Source organism: Pseudorca crassidens, chromosome 5 (genome assembly GCF_039906515.1).
Source record: "Pseudorca crassidens isolate mPseCra1 chromosome 5, mPseCra1.hap1, whole genome shotgun sequence".
Classification (NCBI taxonomy): domain Eukaryota; kingdom Metazoa; phylum Chordata; class Mammalia; order Artiodactyla; family Delphinidae; genus Pseudorca; species Pseudorca crassidens.
The window spans coordinates 138445488-138473078 of record NC_090300.1 but is presented as its reverse complement, the minus strand read 5'-3'; the positions used below and the strand labels follow the sequence as shown (position 1 = coordinate 138473078).

The window sequence follows — 27591 nt, the reverse complement described above, 5'->3', positions numbered from 1 at the left end:
CCCAGCAAATGACCATGCTGGCCTCTGGAGCTCCCTTTGCTGTTTTCTTGTGATCAAGTACAGCGCCTATTCTGTTTAGAATTAGAGTAATAGCCTCACAGAACCCCCTGGCAGGCTGTGGAAACAGCTATCCTTACCAGAAGATGAAGAGTGTGCAAAGCCTCTGAGAAATTCTCTTAACCCTTCCCCATCTCCTTATCCTGCCAACCAGCAGGATGACTGAATAACCCTCCACCCAAAACCCCACCAAACTGGGGGGACAGTGGACCTGGTCCAGCGCCTGATAGGCTTGGGAAGGCTCTTTGAGACCAGCTTGTGCACTGGAGGCTGAGAGAAGATAAGAAACGGTCCATGATCACGTGGTCCATTGAGGAGGTCTCTGACCCAAAGTTCTACACTCATCCCACTACTACGCTTTTTTCAAGGTGACTGAGAATCTCACAAATTGCCCTGGAAACTCCCCACTATCAGCACCACACTGGCCTGTTTCCGGGTGCAGAAAACAGGGCAGGGGGTGGCAGGTGGCCTTCCGGGTGGATGCCAGGTGCAGTCATCTCTCACTGAGCCCTCCAGACCACAAGGAGAGGATGCTGCATACTTTCCAAATGCTCCCTCACGCCATTTCAGAGCGCCCCCAGGTCAGGTAGGGGCCACGGGGCAAGCACTACACTGTCTAGTCCACTCTGTCTACTGCTGGGGGACATCTGAAAACCTGGCCTCAGCCCTCTTTGTACTTCTCCATGATGAGTCTGTATAATCATTTCGTTCTCACGAACATGTGGGCAGCATGGGGGGTTGGTCAATTAGGAGGCACCTTTCAGAACAAGTTAATATGCATAGCACTCATTCTTGGTTCTTCAAAATGGTCCCTTCACTTCAAGAAACCCTTAGCAGCCACAAAATGTCTCTTCACCAACAGATGGCAACTTGGACCCTCCCTGAATTTCCAGGCTCTCCTGCACCCCAAGCCCTTTCCCGCCATCACACCATACCTGCTCGTTCCCAGGTGTTTCCAAAACACACCTTAGCCACCTCCCATCTCCCACCACCCATGCTCCACACTAGTTGCTCCCATGCCAGCTTAAACGCCATCTCTGCTGGAAAACTCCCCACCTCCCCCCACTCCAAGTACTAACGAATCCGGTTCTCCGTTTCCACAGCACTTGGTATGAACCTCAGTGATTGTTTTTATTATGGCCTGTCTTCAGATGGCTGAATATTTCCACCTCCCCCATCTGTGAGAGGCTTGGGGTCAGGGACACAGCCCATTCGTCTTTGTATCCTGCCCAGGGCAGCACCTGCCATGTGTGTGTCCTATAAACACACCCCTGGGGAAATGTGGAGAGAAAAAAGCTCTGTGGGAAATTATGGAGCAGTTTGGAAAAACATGACAAAAGGAGGCCTGATCTCCAGGGTATGCTAACTTTTCTTCCAGTGTTCTCAGGACTTCCCTTTGAAGACCTGAGATTAAAAGCACTCCCAAGGAGTCCCAGATCCACTGTCTCCCCTCCTATAGTGATGAAGCCCGGGGTCTTGGTCCAGGTGTGGGACAGGAAGGGCACAGGGTACCACGTCAGTCAGCGTGGCCCGGGCTGCAGGGACTGGCAGGGGCCACCTCTAGAAGGGTGCAGTGTGCCCAAAGTGGACATTCAAATTCCCAATCCCAACTCCTCCCTTGGTAGCTTTGGAGGAGTCACTCATTTTCTCTTAGCACTTGGGTGCCCCATTTGTAAAACGGGTATAACACTGGCCTCAGGGAGTTGTGAGGAGGGGAAAGGTATAATGTCCATGTTGAGCTTTTGCTGAAGGTGTGTGTGGTATCCCTCAGGTGTGTCAGGGTGGATAACTACTCTTCTAGACTCAACCAGAAGCATGGACACGCAGCTCATGCTTTCAGTGCTCCTCTATCTTTTAACTGGTATTTCATCTCAATCAACACAAACCTGGTCTTTCAGCAAAAGGCTCACTTGGGCCTAGTGGTCCTTCCTTGTGGACATTCCACGGGACAGGACTTCATCGTCTCGGGTTCAGATGCTTCCGTGACCTGACAACGTCTCCAGGAAGCAGCTTCCAAGGCACCCCTGGGACTAGCTTCTTGGGTCCACAGCCTCCATCTTTCTCCACCTTCCTGAGCCCACCTTATGCAGGAAAAAAAAAAAAAAAAGGATTTCTGGAAGCTCAACCCTGTTCCAAGTGGACCACAAATAGGGTAACAAATCTGAGGAAGAGGCCCCCAAAGGGAGCACTCTGGAGTTGCTGCTTCACCCCGACACCTGGCCTCTTATGCTTCTGCGTCTCCTTTCACTTCAGCAGACTCCTATCCCTTCGTGTTTACTCTCAGGAGTTTCCATCCAGTCTCCCAGATCTGGCCCCCCAATTCCTCATCCTGCCCGCTCCACCCTCTGGTCTCCAGCTCAGGACCTCGAGGCATCTGCACGTGCTGTGCCATCTGCCGACACCATCACATCATGGGACTGGCTCCGCATCCTGCAGGTCTCGGCTTCCCTGTCCCCTCCCGACCACGTCCTCTGCTCTTGCCCTTTGCAGCGCCCCCCATGTGGCAACACCCACACCGCTCTGCCTTCCCAGCTATCAGCCTGTCTTTGCCCACGCTCTACTCCCAGCACTTCACTGATAACCGTCCACTGAAGGGGCAAACCACCCAAACAGTGCCTCTGCCTGCCGCCAACCTGGGCAAGAGGACCCAGGGCAAAGAAGCAGCCCGGAGGTGACCTGCACATAGGCCCTGCTCAAACCCTGGCAACCCAACAGGCTGCAAGGGGGCAAGGGCCCCTTAGCGGCTGAAGGTCCAGCTATGAATCAGCGCCTCAGGGGGAAGGGACAGTGGCTTCATTTTGGAGCTTCCTTTTGGAGGGGAACTGGCACACAGCACAGCTGTCCTACTTAGCCAGCCTCCTTCCTAAGCCGCTCTAAACTGTGCCACAGGATTCCGAACACTCGATGACCTGGAATGCCCAACGGGGTCCGTCGATTTCCTACGGGCTAGCAAGTGCAGGAGAAGAAAGTGTCAGCACCACACTCAGGACACGAGGACAACTGCTACTATCTGAGTGACACTAGCTCACCCCTGACACCCAGGTGCCTGGTTTAACCAGAGAGAACAATGACAACCTCAGTGCTACCGGATGGAAAAGACTCCATGGCGTCAGGGTCCCCAGCTCAAGATCCCAGCTGTCACTTGGTACTGGTGGGGTCAAGTTCAAATCTCTTGGAGTCTGTTTTCTCATCCAGAAAACAGGGGTAACACCACTCCCTCACAGAGCTGCTGAAAGGGCTAAATGAGGTAACAGATTAAGTGTGTGCAGCAGCACAGCATATGGCACGCAGCACGCACATAATACACCGTAAGGAAAACGCAGGACGCACCTCACATAGCACCTGAGTGACAGTACATGGAGACTCAAGCCATTTGGTGGAGGAGCTTGTGATCCCTCGAGCCCTGGCTGAGAGCCTGCGCTTTCAGGAAATCCCTAATGAACAGGAAGAAGCATATTTTCCCCGATAATCTCCACTTTATCCCTTTTATTTCCAGTGTACAGTTCTTAATGACCCTCTTGACTGAACTATTGCTCTTCAAAGAGACTTCTTAATAGTTTTGCTTCTGAAGGAAGTTGAAGCTGGATGCTGCCCGGGCTCTTAAGAATAAGCAAAGGGCGGAATCTGATCGTCCAGGGCAGAGACAGGCAGCATCCCGGAGGGAGGAGGCCTTGGACTAGTTTGGAGCTGGGCTCCTCCTGGCTCTTGGGGCACCTCTCTTGCACATCTGTCTGTGCTTCAGTCTCACCATTAAAAACAGACAGAGGCCAGATCTCTGGGCTCCCTCCGGCTTCAATATGATCTGACTGTGTAATTAGTACAACCAGAGATTCGACTTAGTAACTGGCACCTCCCCCAACAACTTGTGTGCAGAAGCTTTGCCATTTGGGCTGCTGATGGACGCCCTGTGCAGGGCCCCGCTGTGGGAAGATGGAAAGGCCAGTCAATTTCTTCCAATTCACCAGCTCTGAGGAGACTGAGGAGGAGATGCCAGTGACTGTTCCAGCAAAAAGCCTCATCCTCACCCACCACAGAAGCCAGCCCACTGCCAGGGACCCCAGGTCCTCAGCGTCCCAGGCCTGGGGCACAGACCACATATGGAACTTTTTAAAGGAGAATTCTCAGACTGTGGTGTAAATTCAGGCTCACAGAACAGATTATCTGGCACTGTCCAGAAATGAAATTTCAGTTGGTTTCTAGATCAGTTTTCTGGTAGGTTGAGGGCACAAGGGTTTGGGGCACATTAAGGCACACCCACCGGGTTCTCTTCCGTAACTTGCCTCGTTGCCAGTGTGGTCAGCTGAAGCCAGGATGCTGGATGTTGACTTTATTTTCTTCTCAGCTTTGCTGTCTCTGGCTTGGTATTGATTATTCCTTTATGTGAGTTATACCAAGGTTACCACATAAAATACAGGACACCCACGTCAATCTGAACGTCAAGTAGACAATGCATCATTTTTTGCTGTAAGTGTACTTCCTTGCAACATTTGGAGCATACTTATGTGGAAGCTGACTCGTTATTTATCCGAAATTCAAATTTAATTGGCCATCCTGCATTTTTATTTGCTAAATATGATAACCCTACTTAAATCAATTTTAAGCAAAGACTAGCTGCTTCTTAGTCTCAAAGTACAACAACATTTCAAACCCAACTTTTCCCCTGCTAACAAAAATCTCTCAAAGCAAAACCTGTCTTTTTATTTCCAGGACATGTTTTTAAAAATATGTCTATGAGTATCAAATAAAAACAACAACAAAAAAGATGGATCTTCTTACAAGTCCCCCTAACTTAAGAGCTCAGCATGCCACTAGCCACAGGCATGGCGCCAGCTAGCTCTCTGGGCATCCCCAACTCAACAGCAATTGGCTTCCGACTCATCAGGGTAACGGGCAGAAGGGAGGAGGTGCAGAGTTCACAGGTGGCCACTTCCCCAAAGAGGTCTGCAGGCCCGGGGGACAGTGAGGAAGCAGTGCTACTGGCAGAGGAATGACAGGAAGCAGTGCCACCACCAACTGCCACAGAACACACACGCCCCTCTACCAAGAGCAGCACCCACCACAAGGACAAGTTAATTGGGAGAGGAAAGGAAAAGTGACTGCCCAGGAGTCAAGGGACAGACACATCCCACCTGCCCTCACCGTGGCTTCTCCCAGTCTTGAACCTGCGCTGGTAACCGGGAGCCCCGCCGACATGCTGCCAGCATTCTGGGCAGACCGGAGCTGTGAGGCTTTGGATGGGGCACAGTGCTGGGGGAGGTGACGAGGCAAAAGTTCTTTAAAATCACAGACTTTCACTCTGATCAAAAGTTATTCATATAATACGATGGTCTTAAATTTTTATTTTGCATGGTGGTATACAGTCTGAATGACTAGCGTGTAATCCAAAGTGGTTTTTATAATCTTTGCTCTTCAAAGCAGTGTTAGTGCTGCTGTAGGGCAAAGTCCTCACTGACAAATTACATTCGTGAAACGCAATCGAGCAGGGAGCGCTGATGCCATATATTACAATGTGGCTCTAAGGAGGCCATTCCCCGACTTTTCACAGCAAAGGGGATCAAGAACTAAAAGTACCTTAGAAAAATCAAAGGGCACTGAAAGCACCCTCTTACATAAAGATCAGGCTGGTCAGTTATTAATCCATGGTGCTCAAAAGTGAGAGAATTAAACTGAAGGCTAAAATCTGGTGAATCTTCTCACTTCCTCTTCTTGGTGGAATACAGCTTTTCTTCAAGTGGGACTGGGACGATCCCTTCACACTCTTTCACTTCCTGGGTCAGAGGGTGTTTTACAATATTTGGTCTAATCACATCAATGTCTCGAGACAAATGCTCCATTATGCCTTCAACAGTTGTTGTCGGTGCGTAAAAATCCACCAAGAAATACCTGCAATAAAATAAAAATTTGTGAATGTGCTGCATTGTGAAATACAGTAATCTCACTATTTTGGTCTATGTTTTTGTTTTACTCCTCTCCACATACAGACATCAACTACCTACAAACACACATACACATCTTTGTCAAAAGAGAAACTGCGAGCTGACCAGCTGAACCGAAGTGTAGTGCTGTGCCCGACCTCCCTTTTCCTACGGCCTTTCCCATTACACTCCACTGAATTTTTCAATCCATTAGTTGATGATTTTTGTGAAAACTCTATGAGTCTTCTAATTTTCCAAAGGATTTTACAAGTGACTTAACGCACCTAAGAGATACAGTAAGTATCAGCCATACTTCACAAACTAGAAAAAGGTTAAGAAAGGCCTGGGACTCATCTAAGACTATCCAGCACATTCAAGAACTGACAAGGAACAAAAGAAAAGTACTTGAATCTTGGGTGACAGAAAGAATTTAACATTCATCTACTCAGACCAGACTAATACAGGCAGACATCTCATACAGCTCACTGGTCTTCAGTCTTAATAACTTTATCAGTAGTTGGCTGTATGCCGATGCAAAGGAATAAGTGTCTCTATTCCCTGCCCACCCCACCCATGCTCTGTTGCAAAAGTTGAAGCCTCACTTGTACTGTTTGGTTTGGACCACGGTGCTGTTAAAGGACAGTTTTCAGTGCAGTATTTCAGAATTCTACAATGTTCCAGCTGGTTCAGATGACCTTTGACACCACTTATTTGGTTCCAGCCACACTCTTCTCCCAAGCATATTCCCATCCTAGGTCTTTGCACTCTTTGTGCCTCTACCAGAAATATTCTTCACCCTAGTTCCACACAGTTCATCCCTCACTTCCATCACGTCTTGTCCAAAAGTCACCTTGTCAGACAGCCCTTCTGCCCCACCCACCCAGCCTCATCCCTCTTACCTCCCTTTCTTAATGCTTTGTTTTTTCCCCCAGAGCACTTTATCACCACTAACACAGTGTATATTTGTTTACAGTCTGTCTCACTCCACTGAAACGTAACTGCCCTAGGAAGAAGGACTTTGTTGCTACATCCCCAGCACCTTGAGCATAGGCTAACGTACATCAGGTCCACAGTAAATATTTCACAGTGGTGTGTTGGCATGAAAGGTGGAATTCTCACAGAAAGCAGGAAAGACCAAAGTAAAAATGAACAAATTCAGCAAGGAAGAACGTTATTAGAAAAAGTATGGCATTTTGTGTAGTTCTACACAAGGAGAGGGTTCAAAACTCATATGAAAAATTCCCAACTTCCCATGTGACCATTCACAAGCCTAGTGGGAAAGTTATTCAAGTAAAAATAATTAAAAGTTAAAGCACAGAAAAATATATATCATGCAAAAACACTAACCAAAAGAGAGTTGAAGTGGCTACAGTAATATCAGACAAAGGAGACTTCTGAGCAAAAAAAAATTATCAGGGGAAAAAAGAGACAATACTTAACAACGGGTTCACCAAGAAGACGCAAAATTCCTAAATGTGTACTTAAAGATAACAGAGTTACAACATACAGAAAGTAAAAACTAACAGAACTGAAAAGAGAAAGAGACAAATCCACAATTATAGGTGGAAACTTTTAACATTCCTCTCAGTAATCAACAGACCTAGTATACAGAAAACCAGCAAGGTTAGAGAAGAAGCAAACACCACCCTCAACCAACTGGATCTGACATTTATAGACCCCTCCACCCAACAACAGCAAGATACATATTGGTTCTCAAGGGCATACAAAACATTTACCAAGGACGACCATATTCTGGCCATAAAATGAGCCCAGAATATGGGCTTATTTTCAATACATCTAAAGGGATTCGAGTCATACAGAAAAATCTTGAGAAAATCCCCAAATACTTGGAAACTAAACATACATCTAAATAACCTATGGGTCAAAGAAGAAATCAAAAGGGAAATCACAAAATACTTTGAATTGAATGAAAATGAAAACAACACATCAAATCTGGAGAATGCCACTAAAGCAGTACTTCGCAGTAAACTTACAGCACTAAACATCTATGTAAGACTAGAAGAAGGGCCTCAAATCAATGACCTCAGCTTCCACCTTAAGAAACTAGGAAAAGAAGAGCAAATTAAATGCAAAGTAAGACCAAAAAAGAAAATAATAAAAATCATTTTTTTATGATTTTTATGATTTTTTATGATGAAGCAGGAAAAACAATAGAGAACATCAGTGAAACCAAATACTAGTTCCCTGAGATCAATAAAACTGATACAATTCCAATCGGATTGATCAGTAAAAAGAGAGAAGATACAAATTACCGATATTTAGGAATGAGAAAGGTGAAACGACTACAAAGTTTACAGATATTAAAAGAATGGTAAGGGAATATCATAAAAAAACTTTTGCAATAAATTGACAACCTAACTGAAATTCCTTGAAAAATACAAACTATCAAAACTCACTCAAAAAGGAACAGATGACCTGAATAGCCCTATATCTATCAAAGAAATTAAATTTGTAGTTAAAAACCTTCCCACAAGGATAACTATAGGCACAAATGGTTTCACTGGCAAACTCTACCAAATGTTTAAGAAAAAAGTACCAATTCTGATACAAATTGGTCTGGAAAGTAGGACAACACTTTTGAACTTGTCCTATGAAGTCAGCATTACCCTGGTACCAAGACCACACAAAGACACTAAAAGAAAAGAAAAAACCAGACCAACATCCCTCATAAACATAAATGAAAAGATTTTAAACAAAATTTTAGCAAATTGACTACTAAAATATATAAAAAGGACAATATATCCTGACCAAGTAGGATTTAGTCCAAGAATGCAAGATTGGCTTAACATTTGAAAGTCAATGAAAATCACCATATTAACAAACTAAAAAAGAAAAACCATGTGATCATTCCAATAGATGCAGAAAACAGCATTTAGCAAAATCCCATATCCATTCCTGATAAAAACTCTCAGCAAGCTCAGGAAAGAAGGAATCTTCTACAACCTTATAAAAAGCATCTTTGAAAAACCTACAGCTAACATCATACTAACTGGTCAAAGTCTGAATGCTTTCCCCCTAAGAGTGGGAACAAACAAGAACGTCTACTCTCATTACTTCTATCTACATTTTACTGAAGTGCCCTGCCAGTGCAATAAGCAAGAAAAAAAAGAAGTAAAAAACATCCAGGTTGGGCTTCCCTGGTGGTGCAGTGGTTGAGAGTCCGCCTGCTGATGCAGGGGACACGGGTTTGTGCCCCGGTCCGGGAAGATCCCACATGCCACGGAGCGGCTGGGCCTGTGAGCCATGGCCGCTGAGCCTGCGCGTCCGGAGCCTGTGCTCTGCAGTGGGAGAGGCCACAACACTGAGAGGTCCATGTACCGCGAAAAACAAACAAACAAACAAACAAAAAAAAAACCATCCAGGTTGATAAGGAAAAAGTAAAACTGTCTTTATTTGCAGATGTCACGAACGTGTATACAGAAAAATCTGAAGAAGCTTATGGAAAAGATACCAGACTGTAAGTTTAACAAGGTTGCAAGATACAAGATCAATAAACAAAAATCAACTGTATTTCTATATACTAGCAACAAATAATCAGACCTTGAAATTAAATATTTAGTGATAAATCTGACAGAAGATGTGCAAGACTTGTAAATTAAAACTATAAAACATTGCTGAAAGAAGTTAAAGAAAACATACGTAAATAGAGAGGTATACTTTGTTCGTGGGTAGGAAGATTCAACTTGTTTAGTTGTCTGTTTTCCCAAACTGACATAAAGAGTCAAAAGAATCCCAATCAGGGGCTTCCCTGGTGGCGCAGTGGTTGAGAGTCTGCCTGCCGATGCAGGGGGCGTGGGTTCGTGCCCCGGTCCGGAAGGATCCCACATGCTGCAGAGCGGCTAGGCCCGTGAGCCATGGCGGCTGAGCCTGCGCGTCCGGAGCCTGTGCTCCGCGACGGGAGAGGCCACAACAGTGAGAGGCCCGCGTACCGCAAAAAAAAAAAAAAAAAAAAGAATCCCAGTCAAAATCCTAAGGCTTTTTTGTTAGAAATTGACAACTGATTCTTAAGTTCACATGGAAATTCGAAAGACCAAGAACAGCCAAAACAACTTTGATAAAGAATGAAGTTGAAGGACTAACACTACCTGATTTCAAGACTTACTATAAAGCTATGGTAATCAAGACAGTATGGCATTTATATAAAGATAAACAAATAGATCAATAGAATAGGGAGTTCAGAAATAGATCCAAATGCACAACTGATTTGTGACAAAAGTGCAAAGGCAATTCAGTAAAGAAAGGATAGTCCTTTCAACAAAAGGTGCTGGAACAATTTGATATCCACAGGCAAAAAAATGAGCTCTTTGATCCATGCTTGTACCATATACAAAAATTAACTCAAACTAGAACCCGAATCTAAACATAAAACACAAAGCTAGAAAACTAGAAGAAAACACAGGAGAAAATGCTTGTGACCTTGGGTTAAGCAAAGATTCCTTAGACATGACACCAAAAGCACAATCCATAAAAGAAAAATTCGATATTTTAGACTTCATCAAAATTAAAAACTGCTCTTTGAAAGACACTCTTAAGATAATAAGAAGACAAGCCATGCACTGGGACTTGCAAACTCATATTTGATAAAGGACTTATTTCTAGAATATTAAAAACTCTCAAAGTTTAATTAAAAAAACAATTTTTAAAAATGGACATAAAATTTCAAAAGGCATTTCACTGAAGATATACAATGGCGAAGAAGCATATGAAAAGATGCTTAATACCACTAGTCGTTAGAGAAATGCAAACTAAAACCACAAAGAGTTACCTACTAGAATGGCTAAAAAATGACCATACCAAGTGTGGTGAGCATGTAGAGGAACTGACACTCTCATACACTGCTAGTGGGAATGCAAAATGATACAACCAACTTTGGAAACCAGTGTGGCATTCTCTTAAAAAGTTAAACATACACCTGCCATTATGATCAAGCCATTCCATTCCTAGGTTTACCCAAGAAAATTAAAGCATATGCCCACAGAACAACTTCTACATCGATGTTCATAGCAGCTTTACTTGTAACAACCCGAAACTGGAAATAACACAAATATACATTAACATGTAAACTGATAAGCAAACTGTAGTATATCCATAAAACGGCATACTACTCAGCAATAAAAAGGGATAAACTATTAATACATACCACTGATGAATCTCATAATAATTTCGCTGAGTAAAAGAAACTAGAGTAAAAAAGAGTACATACTGTCTGATTCTATCTAAATAAGATTTTAGAAAATATAAGCTAATCTATAGTGAAAGAAAGGAGATCAGATGGTGGATAAGTGGAAGGAAGGATCACAAGAGGCAGGAGGAAACTTTAGGGTGACCAATTTATCATCTTGATCGTGGTGATTTCATGGGTTGACATATATGTGCAGTTTATTATGTGTCATTTATACCTCTACAAAGCTGCTGATTTTAAAATGGTATGTAGAAGTTGAATGAGCAGGACTTGGTCAATGACTCGATATAGAATGGTGGTGATGAGGAGTAACTACAGCTGATGAAGACGCCGAGGGTTTTTCAAGAAATGAAATAAAGGACTTCCCTGGTGGCGCAATGGTTGGGAGTCCACCTGCCGATGCAGGGGACACGGGTTCGTGCCCCGGTCCGGGAGGATCCCACATGCCGCGGAGCGGCTAGGCCCATGAGCCATGGCCGCTGAGCCTGCGCGTCCAGAGCCTGTGCTCCGCAACGGGAGAGGCCACAACAGTGAGAGGCCCGCGTACCGCAAGAAAAAAACAACGAAGAAATGAAATAAAAATGCCAATTCCTCCACGACCTGGCAAACTTCTTGATCACTGACTTGCACGTGTGCTCAACAATGAGACCACCATTTGGGCTTACTCTGAAAATTACACACCAACCTGGCCAAATCTTCCAAGGTTTAATTCTACTTGTTTATTTCTACTCCACAAAGCAGGCACTATGGTTGCAATCACCCTAAGAACTGCTCATTTGTTCAATGGTTAATTATTGATTACTTACCTTGAGTAAGGCTCTGAATTAGAGCTTAAAAAATAAGTGTATGAAGTACCTAGGGGTAAGATGCGAATAAAGACACAGACCTACTAGAGCATGGACTTGAGGATATGCGGAGGGGGAAGGGTAAGCTGTGACAAAGTGAGAGAGTGGCATGGACATATATACACTACCAAACGTAAAATAGATAGCTAGTGGGAAGCAGCCGCATAGCACAAGGAGATCAGCTCGGTGCTCTGTGACCACCTGGAGGGGTGGGATAGGGAGGGTGGGAGGGAGGGAGATGCAAGAGGGAAGAGATATGGGAACATATGTATATGTATAACTGATTCACTTTGTTACAAAGCAGAAAATAACACACCATTGTAAAGCAACTATACTCCAATAAAGATGTTAAAAAAAAAAAAGTGTAATCGACCTTAAATTACCTTCTCCTTGTCAACTCTCAGCACTTTTCCCACTCCTCCAACCCCCAATAATTATGGCCGCCTGGTGGCCAGGGCTGGGAACACTCTCATTCAACATGGCCTCCAGCATCTCTCTTCCCTTTTTTTATCCATCTGTTCTTTCATCCAGTATACATCAAAATGTCTTGCCTAGCTACCATGGACAAGTTATGACCTCACCCTCTGTCTGTTAACATCCCACAATACTTCGTTCTATAGCGGCAGTTTTTCTTTAAACACATATACGTCCTCTCTGAGCTCCCTCCTCTTTCCTTGCTTTTCGTCTAGTTTCCCTAGAAGTGTCTTCCTCTTTTGCTTTACTCCACTTAAAGCCCTGATAGCCGGAGGCAGTGCACTGTGAAATGCCATCTATTACACAGGGTAACATACGGAGGGAAATGCTTAGCGAGGGCCTGACATGCTCTGGGCACAGTTACCACTGCCAGCCCTGTAAATGCTCCACATCCCCCCACCAGAGAGTACACAGGTGTCTCTTGCTCTAGTGAGTTAAGCCTGCCCGTCTTTACGGTCAAGTATTCAAGTTACTCAGATACCATATCTGGGGTTCAGCAAGCATTGTCTTCTTCCATTTTCCATTCTTCTACACCACAGAGGTATTTTTATGGGCTAGCCTCTGAGTCTAAACATGTTTCTAAGAGAGAGTGTGTTTACGATAGCCAACAAGCAACTCATCTGCCCACAAATCAGTTATCGTGCAGTCTTCCTGAGCAGTATCCTCCATACACTGGCACTCACCAAATAATGCTAAGAAATAACCCAAAGCTTTTTGGATACCATTTTGTGATAAGGGTAAAAAGAATACCCAAGGATGGAAACTAGAGGCCAGATATTATTTCAGAAATGTAAAGGCAAGTGTCTTAGATAGAACTTTCTTTTAAACAGTTCCTGAGGGAGAGGAGGAGGAAGTGGAAGCTCCACTCCATGTGGCAACTCAGGAAGTGCAAGAGGAAGTGGTGTTGGGTGCTGGTGTGGGCCCAGCAGCCTTCTCCCCAGCAACAACTAGCACTGTTCAAAGTGGTTTCCTACACATTATCTCCTTTGAATTTTATAATGATTAAGTCGTTAGTTCAAGGTCACTCAGCTACTAAGCGGCCTCAGCCAGGATTCTAAGAGTATGTCTTTTGACTCCAGGACATAAGAAGCCACAGAGAACTTTGGGATCACTGGGTTACAGAACCCCAGTGAATGGGGAGAGGACCATGAAGACGACGCAGTCCAACCCCTTCCGCTGCTTTCAAGGGAACTGATCTGCACCAGGTCACAAAGGGAGAGGCAGGATCCAGACTCCAGACCCCTCAGCTCCCACTCTGTCAACTACATCTCTTGCTAGCCAGCAACTGGCATTCTGAAGGTTTCTCAAGGATAAAGAAAAGCACTAGAAAAAGGTCTGAGAACCCTAAGCTTGGCTTCAGGAGGCTCTGTTACTACCAAAACCCCTCCAGCCTTTACCTTCTTTTAGCTACTCTGCCTTCCCTCTACCAGTCAGGACACTCATCCAGCAACCAAACCCAAACAAAAGCACTGGCCAAGATGCAAATGGGTTAGTGCCCACAGCCACAGCTGTGACAGTCACTTCATGCTTATCACACTGTTGATCTACGCCTGGGGCGCATGTGGGCAAGACTGCTTCTACTCCCATGCTCCTTATTGCACTGTGGAAATTTCCACAAAAAGGAAACACCACCAAGACAGAGAAGGGGCTAGGAGTGGCTCAGAGATGGGCAGATCTTACTGTATTCAGAGTTGAAAGCTAACCTTACATTCACAGTTGAAAGCTAACCTCTTGGACTTCCCTGGTGGCGCAGTGGTTAAGAATCTACCCGCCAATGCAGGGGACACGGGTTTGAGCCCTGGTGCAGGAAGATCCCACATGCTGCTGAGCAACTAAGCCCACAACTACTGAGCCTGTGTTCTAAAGCCCGTGAGCCACAACTACTGAGCCCGCGAGCCACAACTACTGAGCCCGTGTGCCACAACTACTGAGCCCGTGTGCCACAACTACTGAAGCCCACATGCCTAGAGCCTGTGCTCCACAACAAGAGAAGCCACCGCAATGAGAAGCCCGCGCACCACAACGAAGACTAGCCCCTGCTTGCTGCAACTAGAGAAAAGCCCGGGTGCAGCAACAAAGATCCAATGCAGCTAAAAATAAAACAAATAAAATAAAATAAATTAATTTAATTTAAAAAAATAGCTAACCTCTTACCTCCACATCTCCCTCCAGGGAACCAAGCTGTCCCTCCCCACTGTGAGGGAAACAAGCAGGAGTCCAGGACAACCTCTATCTGCCTTAGCGGCCCAAGCACACAGGTCAATAGTTCTTTAAGGCTTTCCCACACAGAGATGCACTGACCAATTCTTGGTTACTGCCAGGATATATTCTTCTTCTCACTGATTTATCTTGGACAAACTTAACCATCAATGAACATCTACTATGGGCAAACCTCAGGAGACTAAAAAGATGAGGTACACATGGCCTTGACCCCCTGGAACACTGAGTCCAGCTGGGGAGAGAAGTCACAAGGGCCACCGTGTTAGCAGAAACCCAGGCTTCCAAGACCTGCACACATCTCCCAGTCCCGCAGGAGACTGTGGAAATGACGCGGCGGTCATGGACACCTCACTCCTAGCTACTGGGTTTTTCTTTTCTTTTTTGAATTTTTGAATTTCATTTTATTTATTTTTTTATACAGCAGGTTCTAATGTTAGTTACCTATTTTATACATATTAGTGGGGTTTTCTAACCACAGGTGACCTAAGGAATGACAATGAGAAGTGAAGCCCAGAAACAGCCTACTTGGAGTTGTAGGTCTGGGCAGCTTCTGATGCCTACAAGGATCCCCTTCCCATGACAACACAGGTCCATAACAGACCCGTAAAAACAGGAATTAGGTTGACAAAACAACCTCGGAACTCCCTACATCCCACTGAAATCTGCCATGGAGAAGCCATTCTGAAATACAGACGAGCTGCTGTTCAAGGAAGGGGGCCAAAAGAGGGGCTCGGTATCTCCAGAGGAATCTGCTCCACCTTTATCCCACAATGAGATAACAATATTTGCTTCTTCCCCTAACCTAGCTACGCAGAATCAAAACACAAGACCAAACGTCGTAACACGTCTAACATGTAGACTCGCATCTCCATTCTCGGGATAAGCTCCTCACTCAAGGTAGTTTACAATTATGACTATAATTACAACTGCCTAGACATGCCCAAAAGCTGACATTCCAATAAGGAAAAAAAAAAAAAAATCAAGTTCTCCAAATAGCCAGTTTTCCATTCTCCACATTTACTCTAATCGGCGATTAAATCAATATATGAACCAATCATTTTGGAAAAATCCAGTTTAGCAATCTCAAATCTAACTACAGTCTACATTCCCAGCACCTCCAACTACATGTTCAGTAGCACCAGTGAAATGGTTCTGCACACCAGGTAGCCAGGGTAGCACTGCTCTCGCCTTCAACACAAATCCCAGTGGTGTTGACATTTCAAGGTGTATTGTCCCACATGTGGTTCTCATTATAGAATCACTTCATCCGCAAGGTAGACATCAGCTTCTCTCTTTTCTATAGAAAAGCACTTGGATTTTAGGTGGCACCAACGCTGCAGAAGTAGAAGCAAGGAAATGATGGATACCGGCAAGGAGAGAAAGGACAAAAAAAGGTTTAGTACACTAGTGCCTTTCTCATCACAGTCCCATGTTCAAAAGTTGGAGGAACAGGGAACCATCTCGTAGGCAGAACTGCCCACGTGGTCTTGAAGGTAACAGTTAACCCTTTCTATATTTCTTAAGACACGCACTACAAAACTCTCCACTACATGACTGAAACCCCACAGAGATCTGAGAAGACCCAGAGAAAGGGCTTGCCCAGGACAGACTGAGCCCAGTGCCACCAAGCATACTCCATCCCCAGCTCAGCTTCTCGAGGGAGCCAGCAGCCCTCAGCGTCCTTTCTGCCCTCCTCTCTAGGCAACAAGACCAGCAAACCACTCAGTGGCCTCCTGACACAATGCTCTGCAGCCTGCCAGACCTCACCCACCCGAGTGGCTTCTTGCAACGCACCTAAACACTAAAGGTTCTATTTGGTTTTTATTTCACTTCCGTCTTCACCCTACAGTTACAAGTTGTCCATAGAAAGTGCCTGCTTGAATGTGAGTTTTCTTTGTCTGTCTCTCTCAGTCACACACTCACTCACAGCCTCGCCCTCCCCCTCGCAGATGAGTGGAAATTTCCACTGAAGCGCTCAGTGGCTCCCCGTGAGTGGGGTGGGGGAGGGAGAGGAGAGGAATTTGCAGCCAGGAAGCCTCTTCAAGCCTTTTGGAACATAGGAAACAGATCCGTTTGAATGCCAGTTCCTAGACTGTATCCGTTAAACCTTGCTGGATTCAGGCTTCACTGAAGCAGTGAATTATTCTCCTTAAAAGCAAGACAGCCTCTGCATGGAAAAGCCCCATTCCTTTTTTAAAATCCGTTGGGTCTCATACATTTTAAAAACTACCAAACCTGCTGCAGAATTCTTACAAATCTTGGGACACTGCCACTAAAAAGAAACCTCCAAGGCCACAGCAGCCCTGCCCTGAAACCCCATCGTGAAGCACCTACACACAAGAATGGGGTCAGGATGCTGGCCTGGACTTAACGCTGGCAGGAAAGCACAAGAACATAGAAACGTTAGCTAACGGGAAAACTACAGAGGAGAATCAATCTCCTCTAGAGAGGGTGCCAGCACTCTTGGAGTTAGCTGCAGACACATTTGGAGAGCAAGTCAGTAAAATTCCACTGATTCACCATAGAGCCAGTTATTTTTATCATTCTGCTTACCCGTAAACAGAAGGGCGTCTTATATGTAGGCCCGCAGATCTTTGCTATAAGCACCTATTCACATTTTAAACACATGAGAACAGACAAAGGAGGGACAAAACAGGCAAGAAAAACCTCCTTCACTACTTAAGAGTTCTCATACACACACATTCTGAAGTCAGCCCAATCGCACTGCAGTGAAAGCAGAGGTGGTAAAAACAGTCAAAGCAATCTGGGGCATCCTTTTACAAACAGGCACAAGCCCATCGCTGCATTATAGACTACGGTTTCTTCTAAGGTTCCCTCTCCTGCACCGGAAATCCCTCTTAGTCTCAGTCCAGCCCCATCTAGTGGAAAGAGAGCCTTAAACCAGTTTATGCAGCCCTGGAGGAAGATGCTAAGGCAGTTCTGGCAGAGGGTGACTGATACTATGATTCAGTAAAAACCTGCCTCTTCTGAGCAAGGGTCTAAATGAGCACTTACTCCCTTCTGCCTGTGTAACACTGTCCCCTTTTAGACACCAAGGAATACAGAAAGAATTTTCCACAACAACCACCTTGCCTTTCTCAGACAGTTGATGAGGGTACGAAGGTGAGCATGTGAAAGCACAAAGGAAAGATAATCTGGGGGGGCCCCCAGGAGACCAAAGCAAATCCAGAGCTGAGAATAAATTCCAGCCCCTCTAAGACCATCCCCCCCCGACCCCCCACTCTACCCCCAGCTCTTAATCATGCTCCAGTGGTTTCCAGACACTGCCTCGTGAAATGGGTGGTGAGTGAGGCCAGAAGCCTCTGTGGGGAAAAACGGTCCGAAGACCCAAACTTCCCAACCATCCCAACCTGGCCCAAACAGCAAGAGGGCATCCGGTCAACTCTTCCCTGTCACTAGGGGACATAAATGACTCGTCCAATTCTATTGACCCTCAGAGATTATGCGTTTAAGTAAGTTTCTGTGGATCAGCCTGGAAACTTAACCATCAAGTTGTTCCAATGGGAAAGTAGGTTCCCAGTTATAAACAATAAACTTACAGACAAATTCCTAGAATGTAACCTGTTCCCAAAGTCAGGACTGACTACATTAATATTTGGAATATAATGATTATTTTTTTTGGCATAAACTGGTAATAGGCTTGATATAATAATAAACACCAGGTACCACTTTCAAGGTACCACCTCCTCCTTTTGGAAAGCTTCCCAAATAACCCTAAAGTAGCACTATCTCTCCTACCTAAGCACCTCTCAGTCCATTCTTCTTTCGGGCAGGCCTACTTGGCATGTGTGTAGCAGGGGTATGCATTTGGGGGAAGGAGGTGAGATGGGAGGCAATCACTCAACATGATGGAAGTAACTGCAAGAGAGACGCCTGGCTGTCAGCCTCGGTCAGAGGGACAGTTCTGTACTGGGCCCCTGTGTTTACAGCCCCTTGGCTGGTGCCTAGGTTAGCCATATGCAGTCATGTCTTTAATTCAAGTGAAAACTCCTTGAGATCAAGAACCACAACGATCCTAAGAACCACCCTGAGACCTAGGAATGCCACTAGGATATACCATTTCTTCCCACAAAATGTAAAAGCAACAAACACTTAAAACCAACAGGACCACAATGCAATGTGGATTCATGGAGGGCATCTAGGGCTCACTCGTTAGCCAGTTAAAAAACCGGCTCTCAACATATCAACCTCAGGAGTCAAACCAGTGCCCCACCAAAATTACAGATACGTTTCACGGCCTCCAGGGCTGTTTGAAAAGAGCCAAAAACTTCTGAATACTAATAAATGCATAACACACAAGTCCACCCTGTTTCTTCTCAACCACTTCATAAAAGTGAACCTTCCCAGCACCTAACACACCCTGGCACATAGTCTCCTTCGTACATGCTTGTAATGCCTTCTGTGGCTATGTCAGTGCACAAAAAGAACTTGACAAGTGAACAAAATGCCTACTACAAACGTCACTGGGGTTAGTGACTATGGGAGGACTGGCTGCAGCTAAGGGAATATCAGACTAAGCTTAAGCTCCACAATGCAGCCATCTGACACGCCACTCAATTTTAAATCTTCAAACCAGGGAACTCCCAACTACACTAGCCCCTCGTCTCATTTACCAAAAGCCACTGTGAAGAACATTAGTGAGTGTTACAAAAACAAAGTAACATGGTCAAGTAAAATTGACAAACTAGGGCATCTTATGGAAGGGCTTCTCACCATTTATACGCTAAGGTGTGCTGTGAATTTCCAGGATTAGATCATGCAAGGCTTCCCACACCTTTTTTTTTTTTTTTTGGCCGCGCTACGCGGTATGCGCGGCATGTGGGATCTTAGTTCCCCGACCAGGGATCAAACCCGCGCCCCCTGCAGCGGAAGCTCAGAGTCTTAACAGTGGACTGCCAGGGAAGTCACTTTTTTTCACTTTTTTTTTTTTTTTTTTTAAGGCTTCCCACATCTGACTGATCACACACACCCTCCATTTTTGGTGGAGCATATCTGTATCACTAGCATTTCAGAGACCACACTTTGGAAAATACTACCTCAAGAAAATAAATACCAGATACTGATTTATCCTCAGAAAAGCAAACTTAAAACATGAACCTCCCCCACTGGGGCTAGGCACCACCTTTTTATGTTGATGTATAATAGACACAGTATGGTATATTTTAAGGATGCTGCTGCTTCTTCTCTGAGGAGTCTGAAAGTAAAAAAACAAACCAACAGAAAAACCACCCAGAAGTAAAATCCTTAACTATAAATGAACTAAGTGACGGCAACACAGCCCTTGGTGGGGCACCGGCACCTTGTCAGGAATCTGGAATGTAGGTCTGGGGTTGTCAGCAGCTCTGGCTTGATTCCAGGTGAGCTCTTCCCAGATCTGAGTTTATTCTATCCATAAAGGAGAAAGAGTACCACCCTACCCCAGCACCGCACACAGAGGCCTGAAAACTAGATGAATTAATGCGGCAGTTCTCAAAGCGTGGTCCTCACAGTAGCAGCAGCAGCGCTACCCATGCACTGTGAGAAATGCAAATTCCAGGATGCTGGTCACACTAGCCCTCAACAAGGTCAAATCCTCTACTTGGAAAGGGAGCAGAAGAGAGCATTCCTACTGTACATCCCTGAAAGCACATAATGAGGAAACTGACTTCTCTCCCTGTTCAGTGCCTTCCATACATAACAGAACCTGACTAATAACTCTTGGCCAAATTTTATATGCTTCTCTTAAAAAAAAAAAAAAAAGGCAAAAGGATTCATAGCCTTGCTATTAAAACCAAACCCCTTTGTTTGGTTTAAGTTTAAAAAAAATGTTATACACACAGTCTCCATTGCTTACTGTTGTTATGATTGTGGAGAGGAATAAGCCACCCAGCATTTCAGGTTGCCTAGCAACGCCTCAGGCACACTCTTCAGAGGTGCTCTCAAGAAGCTGAACGCTAGCACAAAACAAGGTGAAGCAATCAAAAGAAACGTGCAGTCTGTGCCACATCTCGGCAGAAGGTTTACAAGCAGTAAGAAAGCCCGGCGTCAGGTGTGACTTTACTCGGGCCCATCACGTGTAGCAAACCTGCACAAGGCTGCTCGCCCCACATGACTAAAAGCAGCATCATACAACACCCAGTACTGTCCACAGAGCACATCTTCAGAGGTTATTTCATTTGACCACTGTGACAAAGTGGATGGGAGAACGACCACCTGAGTTCAGTATCCAAGGAAGCCAAGTGACTTGGTCTAGGCCACACAGCTGGGAGCCCCAGAAGGAGAATCAAGTCTTCTAGTCCTGGACTTTCCCTGCTCCGCTAAAAACTGATTCCCGTTTCTCTATCACCTACTTCTAGGAAACCCAACAAAATAAGATTCTTCCTCCAAACCAGAAACCTTGGGCATGAGTTTAGAGAAGCGGCAAACCAACCCAACAAACTGACCTTGAAGAATTTCTACAAGGATAGGTATCACTATAAAATCAAATCCTTGACATGTTTGAGGAACTCGCTATATACTATGTGAGAAAAAGGTCCCATTACAGAAAATTGTGATTAAAATTGGCTGGAATAGGTAAAACCATGTTCCTATTGGGGATTTTAGGCTCTGGTTATACACATTAGTAATAAGTACATTTTGCTTGTTATCTGCAACCTTCATATTTACAAAGGATGCACTGAGTAGGTGGACAACACATTGCTCAATGAGGTGTTTTAAAGGCGAAAGTTAAAGAAATGCCAGGGGAAAACAGTGCTTAAGTTGACGAGAAAAGTTTCCCACAATCAAAAGCTTATAAATGTATTACTGCTGGCATGACCTCTTTGGGAGCTCTGATTAGCTTACTGTGGGTCAGCATAAATGCATCCCATCTGCAACACAACATTGCTGGGGCACGTAACTGCACACCACCTGGCGCAGTGGGGATCTGACTATGAGCGTCTAGTAACTCCTGAGATGAATTACACAGCGCACCTTACGGAGCCCACCAAAGGCACGTGTCCAGTGACTCACGAAGGACTTACCCTCCCCTGGTGTGCTGCTGACTGTGGGCGGAGATCCTATAAGGAAGCGCACGCTCGCCCAGGTTCTCCAAGTTCCTCACCACAGCCCCTCTGTCCATCAGGGTTTCAAGTGTACGCTTCAAAGCAGCAGCGGTCTCTGGCTGGTTTTTGTTTTTAAAAAGAAGAAAAAAACACATCAGAATCAATGTAAGAACTAGAAATGATCAAGTGTGGTCAGTTCCAATCATAACAGCTCTATTGGTAGGGATCTTTGGGTAAAAGCAACAGAAACTACTTTTGGCTAACAAAGTTTAAAAAAAAAAAAGAGAGAGAAAGACACATTTATCATAAGGATATGAGATAGCTCACAGATACGAAGGAAAATCTGAAGCAGCAGGCCTTGGAGAGTTCAGGGACCAGAGCAGCTCCAGGGATCTGGGAGGCAGGAACTAATGAGTGTTGTCTTCAGAGCACCTTGGCCAGGATGAATCAGCGCCAATCACTGTCAGTCCTTGTAGCCCATGATTCAAAATTCAAATTCCAGGGAAAGAGCATCCTCTTGGCAGGACACTTTGACCATCTCACCAAAACCATAGACAGCCAGTGGGAAAAGGGGTTGTCTCCCAAAGAAAAACTGAGAGATTGTAACCAAAAGGGAGAAAGGATGAGTAAGACCCAATCTCTGCCCGCATGGAGCTTACAATCTAAGAAAGACATGAACTCAAAAACCCATGTAAGAAGGCCAGAAGGCAGAACACCGGAAGTGACATAGGGACCAGAGAGCTCATGAAAAGAGAAAGCACATTCAGTTGGAAGAAGGGTTCCATTAAAGAAAGCGGTCTGGAGGGGAGCCCTGGAAAATGACAACGGGAGATGCAAAGAACAAACAAACCAGGCATTGAGTAAAAGAGCAGAGACAAGAAAGTATTGAGGAAACAGCTAGGAGTCCCATCTGATGAAGTACAGGACAAGGAGGACTGAGAAGTTAAGATCGTAGGTTGGGTCCAAGTATATAAACAATCAATACCTGTTACTAAAAACCAAAATTGAAACAATATAAAATCCCATCATCCAGAGATAAAGGACTTCAAATATTTTGGTGAATTTCCTTCCAGATAGCCCTCTATGCACATGTATACACCAAAAACTTTTGGAAGAACAGACAATTTATAGGGGTAAACTTGAGAAGACACAACTAACGGAATGTGGAAAATGAGGGAGAGGCGTGGCAAAAGAGGGGCACCAAACATGGTGGCTGGGAGAATGGGGTTATTATTAACAGCTAAAGGGAAATCTGGACAAGCTGGCTGGGGACACAAAAGATGACTCTGGTTTAGGACATGCTGAGTCTGAGATGCCCACAGTTCTTCCAGGCTGACCTCTCAAGATGTAAACCTTAAGCTCAAAACAACAAGGCAGGCTAGAATTACACATTTAACAGTCATCTGCAGAGAAAGGCTATCTGAAACCCTGGGAGGAGTGAGGGCACTGAGGGAGGGGGTGGGGAGAGAAGAAAAGAGACCAACAACAGAACAGGGTGCGGGGGGAGTGCAAACATTTGGGGGCTGACAAGAGGCCTCAAAGCCAGAGAAGCAAACAGCAAAAGGAAAACCAGACCTCCCTTGTCACAGAAACTAAGGGAAGAGGCAGCCTCCAGAATGACAGGATGGAGATGAAGAAAAAAACCACAGCACAGTGACTGCATGGTCACTTAGCAAGATGGGGCTAAAAGCTAGATTGCAAAGGTAGAGGTGACAGAAAGAGAAAGCTCTAGAGCCTGAGGGGCAAACAAATTTGAGTCAACTTTGAGGAGAGAGAAAACACAAGGAAGTTAGCAGTTAAAGGGGAATGAACCAGTCGAAGGATAAAATGTCGGATGTTTTAAACATCATCATCGATGGCCAATATGATTTGCTGCGTAACTGCTACGTGATCAACACAGATCTAGTGTTTTATTGGTACATATTTAATCTTCACCACACACAAAAAAAGGAGCCAAGAAGGTTGATAGATTTGGAAACTGGGCCTCTGAGAGATGTCATGACTTTGAGATTACATGGCAGTTAACAAGTGAAAGAGCCTGATGCAAAGAAAAGGAACACTGACAAAAGTCAAATCGGGGGAGGAGGCCAGAGGACACCCTGGCAAGGAAAAGAGTACTTCTCCTCAGACATAAGTGAAGAAATGCAAGCAGAGAAATCTCCAATGCAGGAGTGAACTGAAGAAAAGGCTACCTTCCAGTGGCTCATTTTGGATCAAATGAAAAGAAAACTGCAGAACAATTTTAAGTGTACACTCTAGTAACTGAAGAAAATCCCCTACATACCTGTATATTTTCTTTCTGACAAATACTGCTAAAATGCTGTGAATGCACTAAGTATTAGTTTTAAGGTGTAGAAATAAAATTTCTACTTTTATTTCATATTGTAGTCTACTAGGGATTTTTTAAATTCCTACTGAAAATTATGTGTATTTATATATTTAAGCAGCCTTATGATAAACAGAAACTTCCTGAAAACAAAAATAAGGGCCAAAATCTCTGCATTAACGCGAACTAGGTAAAAAGTCTATGGCAATTTCTCCTTACGATTGTAAACAAATATTTTTATATAGTTCTAAATCAAGCAGAGCCTAAATTCTTCTCACATTTCATTAGTTCACAGACGTTTCAGTATTTTGCAGAAACCTCATTACTAACAGCACGGTAATATTTCATTTCATTAAAAATGCTATTTCTTGACTCGATATTGCATCAATTAAATTATGATAAGTAGATGAACAGTCTATCCAAATAAAGAATGGGTAAGGGAGAACACAAACAAACACACACACACACACACACACACCACACTTTGATTACAGTCTTCTGATTAGCTACCCAAATCATAAATTTTAATTCAGTGTTGCCTGATTAAAAAGGAATATATCTCAATGTCTCTTGTTTAAATTCCAACTGAAGAGTTTACAGTATGAAACATGGAGCATCCTCTTCTGAAGTAAGAGCTTGTATAATAAGATTTGCTTCTGTCCAAAAAAGGGGAAAGGCCACCTAACAAGAATGTAACTTGGGAAAATATCAAAACACATTTTAACTTCGGCATGTCAAGGTCAAATTGCAGACTGTTTGAATGGCCACATTCATTTCACTGTAATTCAAATTACCCAAAAGTTAAAAAGATGAAGGAGGGGTTAAAAGACTTCCTGTTTATTAAGGGAGCTGCTCAACTAGTCCCATATACCTACCTCGTCACTCTTAAGTCAAGGGTCAGCAATCCAGGGCCTGTGGGCCAAATCTAGCTCACTACCTCCTTTCGCAAATAAAGTTCTACTGGAACACAGCCAGCTCATGCATTTACATAGTGTCCATGGCTGCTTTCATGCTAAAAGCAGACTTGAAATTACAGCAGAGACTATATGACCCTCAAAGTCTAAACTAGTTACTATCTGGCCAACCTCTGCTCTACAGTGTAATGGACTGAGGGAAGCTGGCAAGGCCTCAATCCACTCACCCTAAAATGTACCACAGATAATACCATGAGCCTGGGCCACTGAGCTACAGACAGTGAGTTCCCCATGGGATGGGTCCGCAGGCAGAAACACAGGGCGCCAACCTAGTAAGGAACATCAGCCTGACTGTTCAAATCACCACAGGATTCAGAGGGGATTCTACAAAATCACCATTCCACCCACCAAGCTCCTAATCTAATCAATCCAGGCTTTCAACTTCCCTTATTGGTGAAACTTCTAAGTCTATTAAAATAAAAATTTTAGGCTTCCAAAAGAAAAAAAAAAAAGCTCTGCTCAACACAGCACAATGTTCAATTTGTAAAAACATATGGTCTACAGGAAGCACACGATCTTGCTGGCGTAATTCTCATTTACAAGGTCTCTGAACCCTTTAATTCCAACTATTCTAAGAGAGGTTGTGCGCATGTGCTCCTTACGGGCTTCTCTCACCCCATCTGAAAGCAGCTCCTTAAGACTTTCCTCCAACCCACCATATGTCAATGAAACACAATTCTGTTACAGCACAGATTGGAGAGCCAAAAACGTTCACTTGGACAAAAAAAGTATGGAAAAGAAACAGTGAATGAAATGTGAACGGGAACTAGGAAACCTGGACTCCAGTCGCAGCTCCTTCACTAATGCTATGCCACTCTTTAAATTATTAAATTTAATAATAAATTATTAAAATGTATCCATTTTAAAGTTGTGCCTCAGTTTCCTCATGTGCTAAATTAGTGGTTCTCAACAAATTTTCTGTCTCTATAAGCCTCTCACAAACAACATTTATGTCACAATTCTCAAAATATCCTGGGGGCACAAAGTTTTTAAAAAGTCTCTCTTTTCTTCTGATATCCTTATCACCCCAGAGTGCCCCACCCATCTCAGGGACTCTTTATGTCATTCTCATTTACTTCTACACAGCAATTTATGAATATCCTTTCATCACGGGAATGTAAGCTTCAGGAGAGCAAGCACTTTTGTCTATCTTGTACACAAAACTGTACTCCCCAAATATACAAGAGTCTGGAGCGGGCGCTAGAAATGGTGGTTGAATAAATTAGTGTTATCAAATGTACCTCCCCAACAGGGTCTCTTGCTTACTTACTCTCATTTTCCCCCCTGAGGGACTGGAAGTTTCCTCGTTTCTCTAATACAATTTGAAGCCACTTTTCATATACAACATACCTCACTATCAGGGTAGTGACCATAATACTGAAGCAACATTACAGTACTAGCGTTTTTCTGTTTATTTCATGTAGTGCCAAAACGCTGTTAATACCAATACTACGGTTTAAAAGAATCCAGAATTCATCTAATAGAAGTGAAACTAAATATTTCATGTATTTCAGAAATATAAAGTACTAACATACATAAACATAAATGTTAAACCTGGATTGTTCTAATTATCTGTGATAAGATATAATACTATCCAAAGAATTTACACTAAACAATACTTAAAGAAAGTTCATCCTAGACAAAATTAAAACCAAATTTTGATATTATTATTATTAATTACTGGACCTACTGGTGTTCAGGCTACAAAAGAAGGCTTTGGGAAAACCCAACAGCTAACTTCAAATATTTTCAGGGCTACTATGTAAAAGATAGGTATGTTTTATTTGGATTGGACACTGAGAAACTGGAATCAAAAGGTAAAAATTACAGAGAAACAGAGCACTGATGTATAAACAAGAACACATTTCTGAAAACTACAGCTATATGAGAGTGAAATAGGCTGCCTTGTGAAGAACTGACCTTCCCATCACTCGAAATGCAAAGATATGGGATGACCGTCATTTCAATCTTTGCACCAGGTGGGAAGTTAGACTTTTCGACTTCTAAAGGCCCTGCTGAGATTAAATTCCAATACTATTCTGACACCACTCATCATTCTGAAGGACATTCTGAAGTGCAGCCGCCTTTTTACAAACACTACAATTGCATGGTGGTGAGGAACACACTACTAGTAAAGTTTGGTGGTGGTGCCTAGATTTATGTGAAGGCACCAGCTGTTTTACCCACTATTGCTTTTGCAGTGACCCCCTGAAAAGGTCTCTGGGAAGTCCAAGGCTCCTCAGATCACATTTTGCAAACTGCAGTTCTAGGGATTCTAATGGACAAAGTTTCTGTAAAAAAGAATAAAGAGCAAGGAGATGAGGAAAACAAAAGGAAGGCCATCTCTACTTGCCCCTCAAATAAAACCCCCATTCAGTAAGGTTATTTATAAGCTAAGAATTCATGGGACTATCATAAACACCATCGGTCAACGACCAGTGTTTAATCTAATTAAACTTATTTTCATCCCAGAAGAGAAGCTTTTCAACAAAATTATCTTGTAAATTAGACTCTCTGGCAAAGACAGTTTTGAA

At 44.0% G+C, this 27591-nt stretch overlaps 1 protein-coding gene across 1 annotated transcript in view; it reads right to left on the bottom strand.

Moving 5' to 3' along the window:
• Positions 1-5376: 5376 nt before the first annotated feature.
• Positions 5377-27591, bottom strand: part of MRPS6 (mitochondrial ribosomal protein S6) — a 66068-nt gene continuing 43853 nt past the window's right edge. Inside the window, exons 3-4 of the mRNA XM_067737185.1 lie at positions 21737-21876; positions 5377-5940 (exon numbers count right to left, since the gene is read on the bottom strand). Coding sequence (XP_067593286.1) covers positions 5751-5940; positions 21737-21876 — 330 coding nt within the window. The 3' untranslated portion in view covers positions 5377-5750. The remainder of the gene's footprint in view (positions 5941-21736; positions 21877-27591) is intronic.